Source organism: Vitis riparia, chromosome 14 (genome assembly GCF_004353265.1).
Source record: "Vitis riparia cultivar Riparia Gloire de Montpellier isolate 1030 chromosome 14, EGFV_Vit.rip_1.0, whole genome shotgun sequence".
NCBI classification, from domain to species: domain Eukaryota; kingdom Viridiplantae; phylum Streptophyta; class Magnoliopsida; order Vitales; family Vitaceae; genus Vitis; species Vitis riparia.
The window spans coordinates 11,800,557-11,814,103 of record NC_048444.1 but is presented as its reverse complement, the minus strand read 5'-3'; the positions used below and the strand labels follow the sequence as shown (position 1 = coordinate 11,814,103).

The 13,547-nt window shown below is 32.0% G+C and overlaps 1 protein-coding gene across 1 annotated transcript; it reads right to left on the bottom strand.

The window, feature by feature from the left end:
• Positions 1-3,098: 3,098 nt before the first annotated feature.
• Positions 3,099-4,723, bottom strand: LOC117929794 (NADH dehydrogenase [ubiquinone] iron-sulfur protein 1, mitochondrial-like). The gene is made up of 2 exons (XM_034850202.1): positions 4,184-4,723; positions 3,099-3,403 (listed from the first exon to the last, which is right to left on the bottom strand). Exons 1-2 carry the CDS (start codon positions 4,605-4,607, stop codon positions 3,114-3,116), a joined length of 714 nt encoding a protein of 237 aa, XP_034706093.1. The 5' UTR covers positions 4,608-4,723; the 3' UTR covers positions 3,099-3,113.
• Between the last annotated feature and the right edge of the window lie 8,824 nt (positions 4,724-13,547).

Here is a 13,547-nt window from a genome sequence, read left to right as displayed (position 1 = left end):
ACATAAAATACATACTACATATATATATCTGTGTGTGTGTGTAAAATGCATGCATATGGATCTTGCAATCAATTTCTCATTATATAATAAGAAAAGATAACCAAAAATGGAAATCAATCAATCAATCCATCCATCCATACATTAGAAGAGTCCTTTAGGCATTCTCAGCATCCCAGGTTGGAATGTAACAGTAAGAATCCAAAAAACCTACTCTATGCTAAGTAGGAGTCCTTTTTTCCCCCTTTAGAGAAGGCATATTAAAATTTTATTAAAGAGCACATAAGCAGAAAGGGAGGGCCAAACTCATGTTGCTGAATATACAAAGAGTGACAAAGGCAGAAAACACTAAAGTAACACAATGGGCTTCATAAACAATTGGAAACATTCATGAGATCACACTTGACCAAAGAGAATAAAGTAATTGCAACAACATTTTTCAATACCAATTCCAGGCTCTCTACTACCCTAAGAAATCATTTTTAACTCTCTCCAGATGGAACAAAACAGACAAAAAGGAACCATCCTCCAAAAATGCCTTATACTGCCTACAAAACTCCCATGTCAATCTAACAACTCCTCAACCATACAAGTAAACATTCATGAAACCATAAACAAGAAAAACATTTAAGGCCCATAAACTAAGAACCAACCTACAATAAATTGGAAAATGATTGGGCAAATGCTCATTCTACTTACAAAGGACAAACTAACTTGCTAAAGACCAACACCATATTATGAGCTACCCATCATAAGAAAATTTCCCAGGCAGCCTCCTAAGTGGAATCGGAACCTACACTTCCTTGACAAGAAAGTGCTTTACTCCCTTAGACTCAGGAAGCTATAGAAAGATTTAACAAAGAATAGTTTGTTCTCAGCTACCTTCCAAACAGCTTATCAGACAATAAAGACCTTGGGTACATTTTCTTAAGATAACTATCTCCCAAAAATATCCCAGCTTCACCAATCTAATTCTCATTGCCCATAGAATAACAAGCACCTACATGAGCAAATTCAACGACTAGAGAGAGTGATTTTGATCAAAGTGGGCCTCCCTCCCTTAGAGGGCTATCACATGTCCACACCATGAGCCTTATTTTAAACCTCTCCTCCACCAAGATCCAAAATGGTACAGATTTAAAATAAGCGTTAAAGTAAGTTTAAGTGGTAGAACACCTTCCCTTAAGGTGCTCTTAATGTACATTTTCTCTTTTGCCTATCAAAAAAAAATGTAACTGTAAGTGGTAGAAAACTTCCCAACTCTATAGCCAGAACAGACACAAGAAAATCCACATTTTGCACATTCCCCATTTGAATGCCTAAAAGAAGTCATGCAAAAAAACAAGTGCAAAATCTCTATTTCCTCTCCACCTCTTTTCCCCACCTCGAAGGCTTTGATGAAGCCTCCCTCCAAGTCCTTACGAATAAAATAACTTAAAGCCTCCATGCCTAACTCAAAGAAGATGGACAAAAGAGGGTCACCAGCCTCAAACTATAGGAATGGGGGGAAAAACTGGTCAAGGATCCATTAACAACAAAAAATTTAACAGTAGATATTTAGAACTTAATCCACCTCAGCTACTTACACCTGAAATTCATCCTCTCTTAATTCTTAACAAGAAGCCCCAGTTAACATGGTCATAGAAGTCTCAAATCCAACTTTTAAGCAGCATCTAATTTAGAGCTTTTCACTCTAGCATCAATGGCCCCATATTTTAATAAGAATGGCATCAAAGATCCACATCCCTTCCATAAAAAGCATTCTGCAAATGAAACATTACCTTTTTTTTTTGATAGATCAAATGAAACATTACCTATGCAATCAACTTTCTCAGCCTATTGGCTAAAATCTTTGTTAGAAGCTTGTATAAAATTTCAAACAAGCTAATAGGCCTAAAGATTGCAATGGTTTTTAGGTACCACTCTTCTTGGAACCCATACCAAAAATATCATGTTCAAGCTTCTCATAAAATTACCAATGTCCTGGAAATCATCCAAGAAAGTCATCATCTCATTGACAACCATGTGGCAACATGACCTCCAAGAAAGCCATGAAATATCCATCTAACTTGAGGTCTTATCACAACTAAAATCACTACTAAGTTGGAGTTTCTCAAACCAAAAACTGTTAATGATGTTGCTCAAATGAGAAAGGTTGGGATGGGGATGCAAAAGGTTATAGGTTCAAGCCTTAGGAGAGGAAAAATGTTGCCCGTAAAAAAAAGGATGCTAGTGATACAGAGGCATCCTAGGGGTTTGATTTTCGTATTTTTTAATACTTAATTATTTTAGCAGTGTCTTAATATTTTATATTAGTTATGTTAGAGCCTTGTGATTGTTAAGTGATGTCAATGATTAGTATAATAAGGCATGAGAAGTTTCTGCATTTGGAGGCTAAAATATATGCACTTATATGTTATCAAGTTGTTGCAAAAATTACCAATTACGGCAAAACTCTTAATCCACACAATGACTGGGACATTGTACTAGTTGTGGTCAGGTACGAAATCAGGAGCAATAAAGAGAGACTACCAAAATGAGGCATAGGATTAAAAATTTTCCATGGGCTGTGAAAACACTTTGGGAGGCTTGCCTAGGGATTTCCAAATCCAATCACAACCATTGGACATACAAGAAGGTAATCTTGACTCTTCAGGGTACGAAATTTTTTTTTTTTTTTTAAAAAAAAAGTTCCATATATAAGGATTCTCCATCAATATATTTGAGTTGTCACTTATCATAATCATGGTAAATGTGAGTATCCTACAATGATAATGAAGTAACAAAAATTCAAATGCTCATTAAATATTTTATGAATGCCCTATCAGTATCTGTTTGGGAGTTGGAGGTTAGTATTTGTGACTGGGAAGGTTTGTCAGTTTTCCATAACTGAACAAAGACAAGAAGTTCAAACATCATGAAGTTTTCTTCTACAAACAATGAGCATTTTGAGAACATATATTCTTATGATTGGAATATAATATTGAAACATGAAAATAATAGAATAAGTTTAATAGTTTGGTTAGGGACAAATACCAAAAGTTTTCATTGGTTTGGCCTGAAAATTAGGTAAAAATCCCACTTAGACCAAAGTTTCTTAACTTGAAATATTCATATTAATAGTAATAAAAGAAGGGAGAAGTGATCACACATTCATACCTTGTACACTGAATGCAACGAGTCATCACAGTCTTAACCAAAGGGCCAAGATTCTTATCAACCACAGATCGCTTCATGTCAGTGAAACGGCCGCGATCAGAACCAAAAGCCATAGACTGATCCTGGAGATCACACTCTCCACCCTGGTCACAAATTGGACAATCCAAAGGATGATTCATCAGCAGAAACTCCATTACTCCTTCTCTGGCCTTTTTTGCAACTGGTGTATTGGTCTTAATCTTCATCCCTAAAAAAAAAACCCAAATATGTCAACAATCAAAAAAATAATCCAAGCCAAAATGAATAACATAGTGCTGCATACAGATCATCTAGCCAAATCATCATATATATATATATAATATTAAAGCATAATCAAACCTAAATGAATTATAGACTATACTTCACATCACTTTAATAACACACTCACTGAATCAATAGACTAAAAAAATGATCAAATAAATCAATAAGCTAATTATAGAACTAGAAGTAAACGATGTCGATTATAACCTGTGAGTTAGGAAAAAAAATCCTAAAACAAAAGATCAAACAAATCAAAAAATTGCAAATCTATATACAATAGAGAATGTCAGACAGAAAAGGCAGGAAAGAAAAAGACCATAAAAGCCAAAAACCAAATAATTAAAAAAATAAATATAAAATTAAGAACGGAATGATACCACAATTTACTATATAGTATAGATTAATGACCCATAAAAATCAGATCATAAAACAAACGAGGACCATTGATAGCAGAATGAAACCCTAATGAACCATAAACCACAGTTCTTGAACCCTTAAACAGATCCTGAAATTAATTATAAAAAATGAGAAAAATAAGCACCCAAAACAAAGTGCAACACCCCACGAATCGCAAAACCCAAAATACCAATCATAAAAAGAAAAAAAAAGAAAAAAAAGGGGAATTGAGAGAAAAAAACACGAATTGATGAAACAGTGTAAAGCCACGCAGTACAAAAGCCAAACTACCAAACAAATGAACAAATAAAAAATTTCTGAAAACCCTAACCAGGAAGAGCGGGCATGGCGCATGAAGCGACGGGCTTAGGCGACTTCTCTACCTCGACCAAACACATACGGCAGTTCCCGGCGATGGAGAGGCGGCTGTGGTAGCAGAATCGAGGAATGTCGACGCCGGCGACCTCGCAGGCCTGCAGCACCGTCATGCCTTTGGGGATTTTGACGGGATAGCCATCGACGAAGACCTCGATGGCGTCATCGGGTTTGGAGAAATGAATCCTAGCACCGGCGACAGGGGTCCGAGGTGGGAGATCTGGTGGGGAATCGGGCTGCGCTGTTGCCGCTTCTGGGTTTTGGAGCTCGGGCGTGGAGGTGATGGTTCTGGTTATAGGATTTTGGGAAGCCAAAACCCTAGAGGACCTGTGGAGAATGGCGGGTCTCAGGGCTCTCGAAGCTATCAACCCTAACCCCATTTCTCTGGCTTTCTGTGTGGGTGTCTGAGGCTTGAGACTGAGCTCCGCTTTGGGTTTTCAACCCTCGCAGTCTGAGGAATGACGGATGGCAGGTATTTGTGCTGACCCGATCGATTTAGCCCGACCCGTTTCAATAGTTTGAGGGGAAATGTAGGAGTTTTGGGTCCAAATAGCCTATTTTTTTTTTTTAAATTGTAACATGTAACCACTTTTTTAAACTTATATTTAAATTGGCCTCTTTGATGCCGCGTAGGTGCCACATCATTAAAAAATATTTTTTTTCGTTATTATAGTGAAAGCCGCAGTTGGGAAACGCGGCTTCATTTTTGCACTAAAGCCGCAATTGGCAAACGTGGCTTCATTTTTATATTAAAATCGCAGTCGGCAAATGTGGCTTCATATTTGTACTAAAGCAGCAGTTGGCAAACGCGACTTCATTTTTTAACTAAAGCCGTGGTTGGTAACTGGGGCTTTAGTTAATTTTTATTTAAATTTAAAATTTAATTAAAAATTATCAAATTACAATTTATAAATGAAATTTAAAAATATACTTAAATAATAAATTATTTATATTTAAATTTAAAATTCTAGTATTACTTCAATAAACATAAATTAATAAATAGAAGATATTATAAATGAACTTTTTATTTATTAATAAATTAATAATCTTAAAATAATAAACTTATATAACATATAAATAATATATAAAATTATATAATTTATTAATTTAAGATATTTAATTTGTTGTTTTTTAAGATATTAATTTATTTGTATTATGATAAATTTATTTTTATCGAAATAATAGTATAGTTTTAAGTCGTAGTTGGTAACTGAGATTTCAAATATAATTTTTTTTTTTACTTTCAAATTTAATTAAAAACTATTAAATTACAATTTATTATTGAAATTAAAAATATATACTTAAATAATAAATTATTTATATTTAAACTTAAGAATCTAGTATTACTTCAACAAACATAAATTAATAAATAGAAGATATTATAAATGAATGTTTTATTTATTAATAAATTAATAATCTTAAAATAATAAATTTATATAACATATAAATAATATATAAAATTGTATAATTTATTATTTTAAGATATTTAATTTGTTAATTTTTAAGATATTAATTTATTTGTATTATGATAAATTTATTTTTATCGAAATAATAGTATAGTAGTTGATAACTGAGATTTCAATTATAATATTTTGTTTTACTTTCAAATTTAATTAAAAACTATTAAATTACAATTTATGATTGAAATTTAAAAAATATACTTAAATAAAAAATTAGTTATATTTAAACTTAAAAATCTAGTATTATTTCAACAAACATAAATTGATAAATAGAAGATATTATAAATGAATATTTGATTTATTAATAAATTAATAATCTTAAAATAATAAGCTTATATAACATATAAATAATATATAAAATTGTATAATTTATTAATTTAAGATATTTAATTTGTTAATTTTTAATATCTTAATTTATTTATATTATGATAAATTTATCTTTATCGAAATAATAGTATAGTAGTTGATAACTAAGATTTCAATTATAATATTTTTTTTACTTTCAAATTTAATTAAAAACTATTAAATTACAATTTATGATTGAAATTTAAAAAATATACTTAAATAATAAATTATTTATATTTAAACTTAAAAATCTAGTATTACTTCAACAAACATAAATTAATAAATAGAAGATATTATAAATGAATGTTTTATTTATTAATAAATTAATAATCTTAAAATAATAAATTTATATAACATATAAATAATATATAAAATTGTATAATTTATTAATTTAAAATATTTAATTTGTTGTTTTTTAAGATATTAATTTATTTATATTATGACAAATTTATCTTTAACGAAATAATAACATACTCTTAAGCCGGAATTGTCATATATAGATTTTTTTACAAAATTAGTTAATGAAATTAATTACAAAAAGTCTACTACAAAATGTAATTTTTAATAGTTTAATTAAAGTTACAAAAAATATCCACTAAACATTAATATAGTGGAAAATAAAAAACATATATAATCTCACATGCCTCCACAAAAAGAGAACCTATGTGTAACTGGTACTCTCTTCCTTTTTGGACGCTCCTCTCTAACTGTAGCAGGTGCTGCATGTGACACATGAAGAACATCTATCTATGATGGGGCTAAAGCTAGAAATAGAGGTGGTGGTGGAGGTAGCAATCTAGGTCGACGTAGGCCCCGCCTACCCCTCAGAATGGCTAGCGGTAAATCTAGTTGAGTAGATGTGTCAATCTGCACTAATGGTGGATCTGAAGAGGTAGGAAGTTGTAATGGAGGTAGGTCTAAAGACGTAGGGGGTTGTACTGATGGTGGGTCTGAAGAGGTAAGGGGTTGGGCTGATGGTGGGTCTAAAGAAGTATGGTATTGCACTGATAGTACATCTGAAGAGATGAGTGATTGTACTAATCGTGAGGATAAAAAGGTAGGGAGCTGTAATGATGCTGATACTGACGATGTGATGGGCTGACAACTACTATATCTACCTCTCCCTCAAGATGTCGACCGACCTTGAACAAGTGGTGGTCGAGCAACTGTCGATTGAGTTGGTGACCTATCTCCTCCATGCTCTACATGTGGGAAACGATAATCCTCCCAAATAATGCACATAACATCAGTGGCCATACGAATAATATCAATAATACCAGTGCGGCAAGCATCAGTATCAGAGTCCTCCAATGCATGACCTCCTCGAGATATGATAGATGTCATAGTCTCAATCTGTCACATAAAATGATATATAATTATTTGTTGGAATAAATATTATACAGAATATGTACATAACATTAAAGTGATACAAACCAATAAGTGGGCAGATAAAGCAATAGCCTGGTACTACATAGGTCCAAAATCATTCATAGGTGTAATAAAACGACGTGTAATACGACGATACCATGTCATGTACGGAGCATGGTAGTCCATATGAGGCCCTATAGGCTTCGCAGTGACAATGTGGTCCCCCTAGCCTCCCATAATGCCACGTAGTGTTCATGATACAACCTCCAATCAAACTGAGGTCGACCACGTTGATCTATGGAGTGAAGGTCAAAATCTATAGTGGGTGTCGAAGGAATACCCTGTATGAGTCCAAACTGTTGCAACACACGCTCAGGATGATGCCACTCAACAATATAAAAAAAAAATAAGTGGTGACATCGTCCGCTAAATATCCTGATTAGCTAAACAAACGTCTGGAAGCAACGCTAGTATATCATCTGTGTAAGGCTACCATAATACCTGATATATTCATAGATGAGTATGTATTTATTAAAGTATAAATTATATTATTAATATTAATAATCTTGTTAAAGAATACTAATATTTAGCCCAAACCTGATCAGATCGCTGTCTATCAAACTCATCTCTGTATGTGACCAACACATGATGAGGAGTGTCTGTATGAGATAAGGGAGCTCTCCACCTACTCCCTAGTGCATCTGGTGGGAATCTCTCATCTTCAGGCACTGGTGCATGGGGAAGTGATCTATTAGGACGACCCACTTGTAATCGCTCCCATAACCATAGCTAAAAATGAAATAAAATTATGTTTAAATGCACATAATTATGACAAAATTACATAATTAATAAGACTTGTAATTATACCTGCAACAAATGTAATGGTCCTGTAATAGATTCTGTACTATCTAAGCTAGCTCGACATAACTTCCGATAAAGATGTGCTAGTGTCGCACTCCCCCAACTATACTATGTAGTCTCACCAAAATCTCTTAACATGGGTAGAATTGCTAATTGGATGTAAACCCCCTTCTTATCTGGAAATAATGAACCACTAACTAACAATAAAAGATAAGCTCTAGCATGACGCTATAACCTAACCTCATCTACAACCCCTGGTGGTAAGTGGGAGAAATGGGTAGTAATAAAACGAACTGTAAGGGATGCTCCATGAATATCAGTCTCTGTCGGTGGAACACCTAATAACTCCTCACAAAGTGCATGCCAATCAATATCTGTAGAACCAGTGACAGGATGGCCATGTACACGTAATCCAAATAAGATGGCTACGTCCTGCAATGTGATGGTCATCTCACCAACTGACATGTGGAATGTGTGCGTCTCTGGGCGCCACCTCTCTACCAGTGCAGTAATCAAAGGCCAATCAACCTTAACATGGCCCACTCGATGAAAGACATAAAATCCTGACTGTATAATGTATGGCCAAACATGATCATCCAAAACCCACTCTCGAAGCATCCTGTGTCGGCAAGTCAAAACACTACCCATATCTGGATCAACACGAATGGTGGATGATTGATGTCGATGCTGAAGAGTAAGCACAGATGTATCCTCAAGGTCAGGACGAGCACGAAACAACGGAGTATCCATGTCTGCATGTACATCAATACATGATATAAACAAAATAAGAATGAATTGACAAAAAACTTCAATTTCTAACAACATTGATTTCATTATTAAAATTTTAAAAATTTGAACAGCATCTCCCCTAAATAATAAAGATTAATATTTTTTTCATGTAACCTGATATAAGCAAAATATGAATGAATTGAAAAAAAACTTCAATTTCTAACAACATTAATTTCATTATTAAAATTTTAAAAATTTGAACAGCATCTCCCCTAAATAATAGAGATTAATATTTTTTTTCATGTAATTTGATATAAGCAAAATAAGAATGAATTGACAAAAAACTTCAATTTCTAACAACATTAATTTCATTATTAAAATTTTAAAAATTTGAACAGCATTTCCCCTAAATAATAGAGATTAATATTTTTTTTTCATATAACCTGATATAAGCAAAATATGAATGAATTGACAAAAAACTTCAATTTCTAACAACATTAATTTCATTATTAAAATTTTAAAAATTTGAACAGCATCTCCCCTAAATAATAGAGATTAATATTTTTTTTCATGTAACCTGATATAAGCAAAATAAGAATGAATTGACAAAAAACTTCAATTTCTAACAACATTAATTTCATTATTAAAATTTTAAAAATTTGAACAGCATCTCCCCTAAATAATAGAGATTAATATTTTTTTTCATGTTACCTGATATAAGCAAAATATGAATGAATTGACAAAAAACTTCAATTTCTAACAACATTAATTTCATTATTAAAATTTTAAAAATTTGAATAGCATCTTCCCTAAATAATAGAGATTAATATTTTTTTCATGTAACCTGATATAAGCAAAATAAAAATGAATTGACAAAAAACTTCAATTTCTAACAACATTAATTTCATTATTAAAATTTTAAAAATTTGAACAGCATCTCCCCTAAATAATAGAGATTAATATTTTTTTCATGTAACCTGATATAAGCAAAATATGAATGAATTGACAAAAAACTTCAATTTCTAACAACATTAATTTCATTATTAAAATTTTAAAAATTTGAACAACATCTCCCCTAAATAATAGAGATTAATATTTTTTTCATGTAACCTAATATAAGCAAAATAAAAATGAATTGATAAAAAACTTCAATTTCTAACAACATTAATTTCATTATTAAAATTTTAAAAATTTGAACAGCATCTCCCCTAAATAATAGAGATTAATATTTTTTTTCATGTAATTTGATATAAGCAAAATAAGAATGAATTGACAAAAAACTTCAATTTCTAACAACATTAATTTCATTATTAAAATTTTAAAAATTTGAACAGCATCTCCCCTAAATAATAGAGATTAATATTTTTTTTTCATATAACCTGATATAAGCAAAATATGAATGAATTGACAAAAAACTTCAATTTCTAACAACATTAATTTCATTATTAAAATTTTAAAAATTTGAACAGTATCTCCCCTAAATAATAGAGATTAATAATTTTTTCATGTAACTTGATATAAGCAAAATAAGAATGAATTGACAAAAAACTTCAATTTCTAACAACATTAATTTCATTATTAAAATTTTAAAAATTTGAACAGCATCTCCCCTAAATAATAGAGATTAATATTTTTTTCATGTAACATGATATAAGCAAAATATGAATGAATTGACAAAAAACTTCAATTTCTAACAACATTAATTTCATTATTAAAATTTTAAAAATTTGAATAGCATCTTCCCTAAATAATAGAGATTAATATTTTTTTTATGTAACCTGATATAAGCAAAATAAAAATGAATTGACAAAAAACTTCAATTTCTAACAACATTAATTTCATTATTAAAATTTTAAAAATTTGAACAGCATCTCCCCTAAATAATAGAGATTAATATTTTTTTCATGTAACCTGATATAAGCAAAATATGAATGAATTGACAAAAAACTTCAATTTCTAACAACATTAATTTCATTATTAAAATTTTAAAAATTTGAACAACATCTCCCCTAAATAATAGAGATTAATATTTTTTTCATGTAACCTGATATAAGCAAAATAAAAATGAATTGATAAAAAACTTCAATTTCTAACAACATTAATTTCATTATTAAAATTTTAAAATTTTGAACAGCATCTCCCCTAAATAATAGAGATTAATATTTTTTTTCATGTAACCTGATATAAGCAAAATATGAATGAATTGACAAAAAACTTCAATTTCTAACAACATTAATTTTATTACTAAAATTTTAAAAATTTGAACAACATCTCCTCTAAATAATAGAGATTAATATTTTTTTCATGTAACCTGATATAAGCAAAATATGAATGAATTGACAAAAAATAATAATTTCAAACAAACAAACGTCAATAAGATGTTCAATAAGATAGTTACTACATATATCTTAAAACGATTAAGGTCAATACTAGTAAATTAAAAAAAAAAAACAGTACAATAAGATGTTCATGAAGTACATCAACTCCTCTTATCATTGGTTTCTCTATTAGGACAAGAACGTCGATTGTGACCCGATTGCTTGCAAACTCCACATGTTTGTACAGTTCTAGTTTCCCTTGCAACCATCTCATTATGCAAACGACTTGATTTTGGTCGACCAGAAGTTAGCCGTTTCATTGAGTCTGAAGGCACAATTATCGGTCCATTATATTGAGGCCACTCCAACTCATCAAATATGGGATAAAACAAGAGAACCCATGTTGATAGGTAAGCACGTGTGGTGTAATAACCTTGTACAAATTGTCAAAAATCAATTGCTCGACAATGACAAGCAGCAAGAATGTGCGAACATGGGAATCCTAAGAAAAGTGTTTTGTTACATGTGCAAGACCCCGTTTGAAGGGTAACATGATATGTGTGAGGTTTCCTATTACTGCTTCCAACAGAGTGTCTAGTTTTAACATGAAAACGTCCTGCCACATGATCATACAAAAGAACCTCATGTGCACCCGCCTTAACAACTTTAGCCTTTATTTTGGCGTTAATATGTGGAGTGAATTCTTCACCTGAAGCGAGCCGACTGGCACCATGCTCCCGCCTAACTGTGAAGTAACTTTTAACCCGATAGAAAGTTAACTGGACTAAAGCTGTTATTGGTAAGTTACGAGAACCCTTAAGGACACCATTAAAAACTTCAGACATGTTAGTTGTCATAATCCCATATCTCCGCCCACCATCATATGAGAGTGCCCATTTTTCAAGAGGAATTTGTTCCAACCAATTTCTAGCCTCGGCATTTATCCGACCAATTGTATCCATGTGAGAAGTAAATTTTTTAACTTTACTCTCCATAACAGCCCTACACATGAGATCCTTTAAAGTCTTATCTTTGAACTTTGTGTTGAAATTACTCGCTAAATGACGCATGAAAAATTTATGACAAGCATCTGGCTGAGTCCATCCCGAATATGTTTCATTGACAACAGCTATAATGCTAGGATGACGATCAGAAATCAGACACAACCCTTTCCTTTGTGTTACTCCAACTCTGATACATGCCAAAAACCAACTCCAACTATCTGTATTCTCTCATTCTGTAATGGCAAATGCAAGTGGAAACAATTGGTTATTACCATCACATCCCATAGCAATCAGCAAAGTCCCTTTATATTTTCCATACAAATGTGTCCCATCAATACTGAGAACTGGTTGACAGTGTGCAAACCCTTTAATAGATGGAGCGAATGCCCCAAAAAACACGCTGAAAAATTTCTTCATTCGAATTGTTTCTAGGAACCATTTTGGAATACATAATGCATCCAGGATTTGACTGCTCCAAGGCAAGGAAGAAACGAGGCAACTCTGCATAAGACTTGTACCAATCACCAAATAATCGAGTCATTGCTTTCCTTTTTGCCTTCATTGCTTTTTGATAAGAAATTTGGTAACCAAATTGTTCCGCAACAACAACTTGAATTGCAGCAACTGTAATGGTCATTTTTGTCTTCACTAATGTTTCAATATACTTAGATACAAAGCTAGAATCCAACTGTGAATGGTCTTGATTAATACATGGATTGACACATGTATGAGGACCTTTGTACTTTGTGATTCTAATCATACCCGTATCTTTCACTGTCATTGCCCTTAGTCGCCATTGGCACTCTGGTGCTTTTTTACATTAAAGAACTAACACACTTGCATTTGATCTATAAACAGTAAACTCTTGCTGCGCCTTTATGGAAAACATCTTCACAGCATGTTGCAAATCTGATTTTGAGGAAAATATTTGGCCAATTGATAATTCCCCATCAACATTTCCTAAAGTTGGCTTTTTCCATGGAGTCCAATCACTTACAACACAATTAATGGCCTCGTCCATATTTAAAAATTGTGGTGTAGGTGGCATATGGTATGAAACGGGTACAAATGTTTCCTCTAGGTTGTCATTAGAGATATTAAATTGGGTACCATGTGGGAAGGCAACTAGTGATGTGTTTTCAACCTCAAACTCAACCTCAGGATTATTAGACTTATCACCAACTTCAAGGTTCACAAATCTTGTGCTTTCACATTCCACAACTTGTTGGACCATC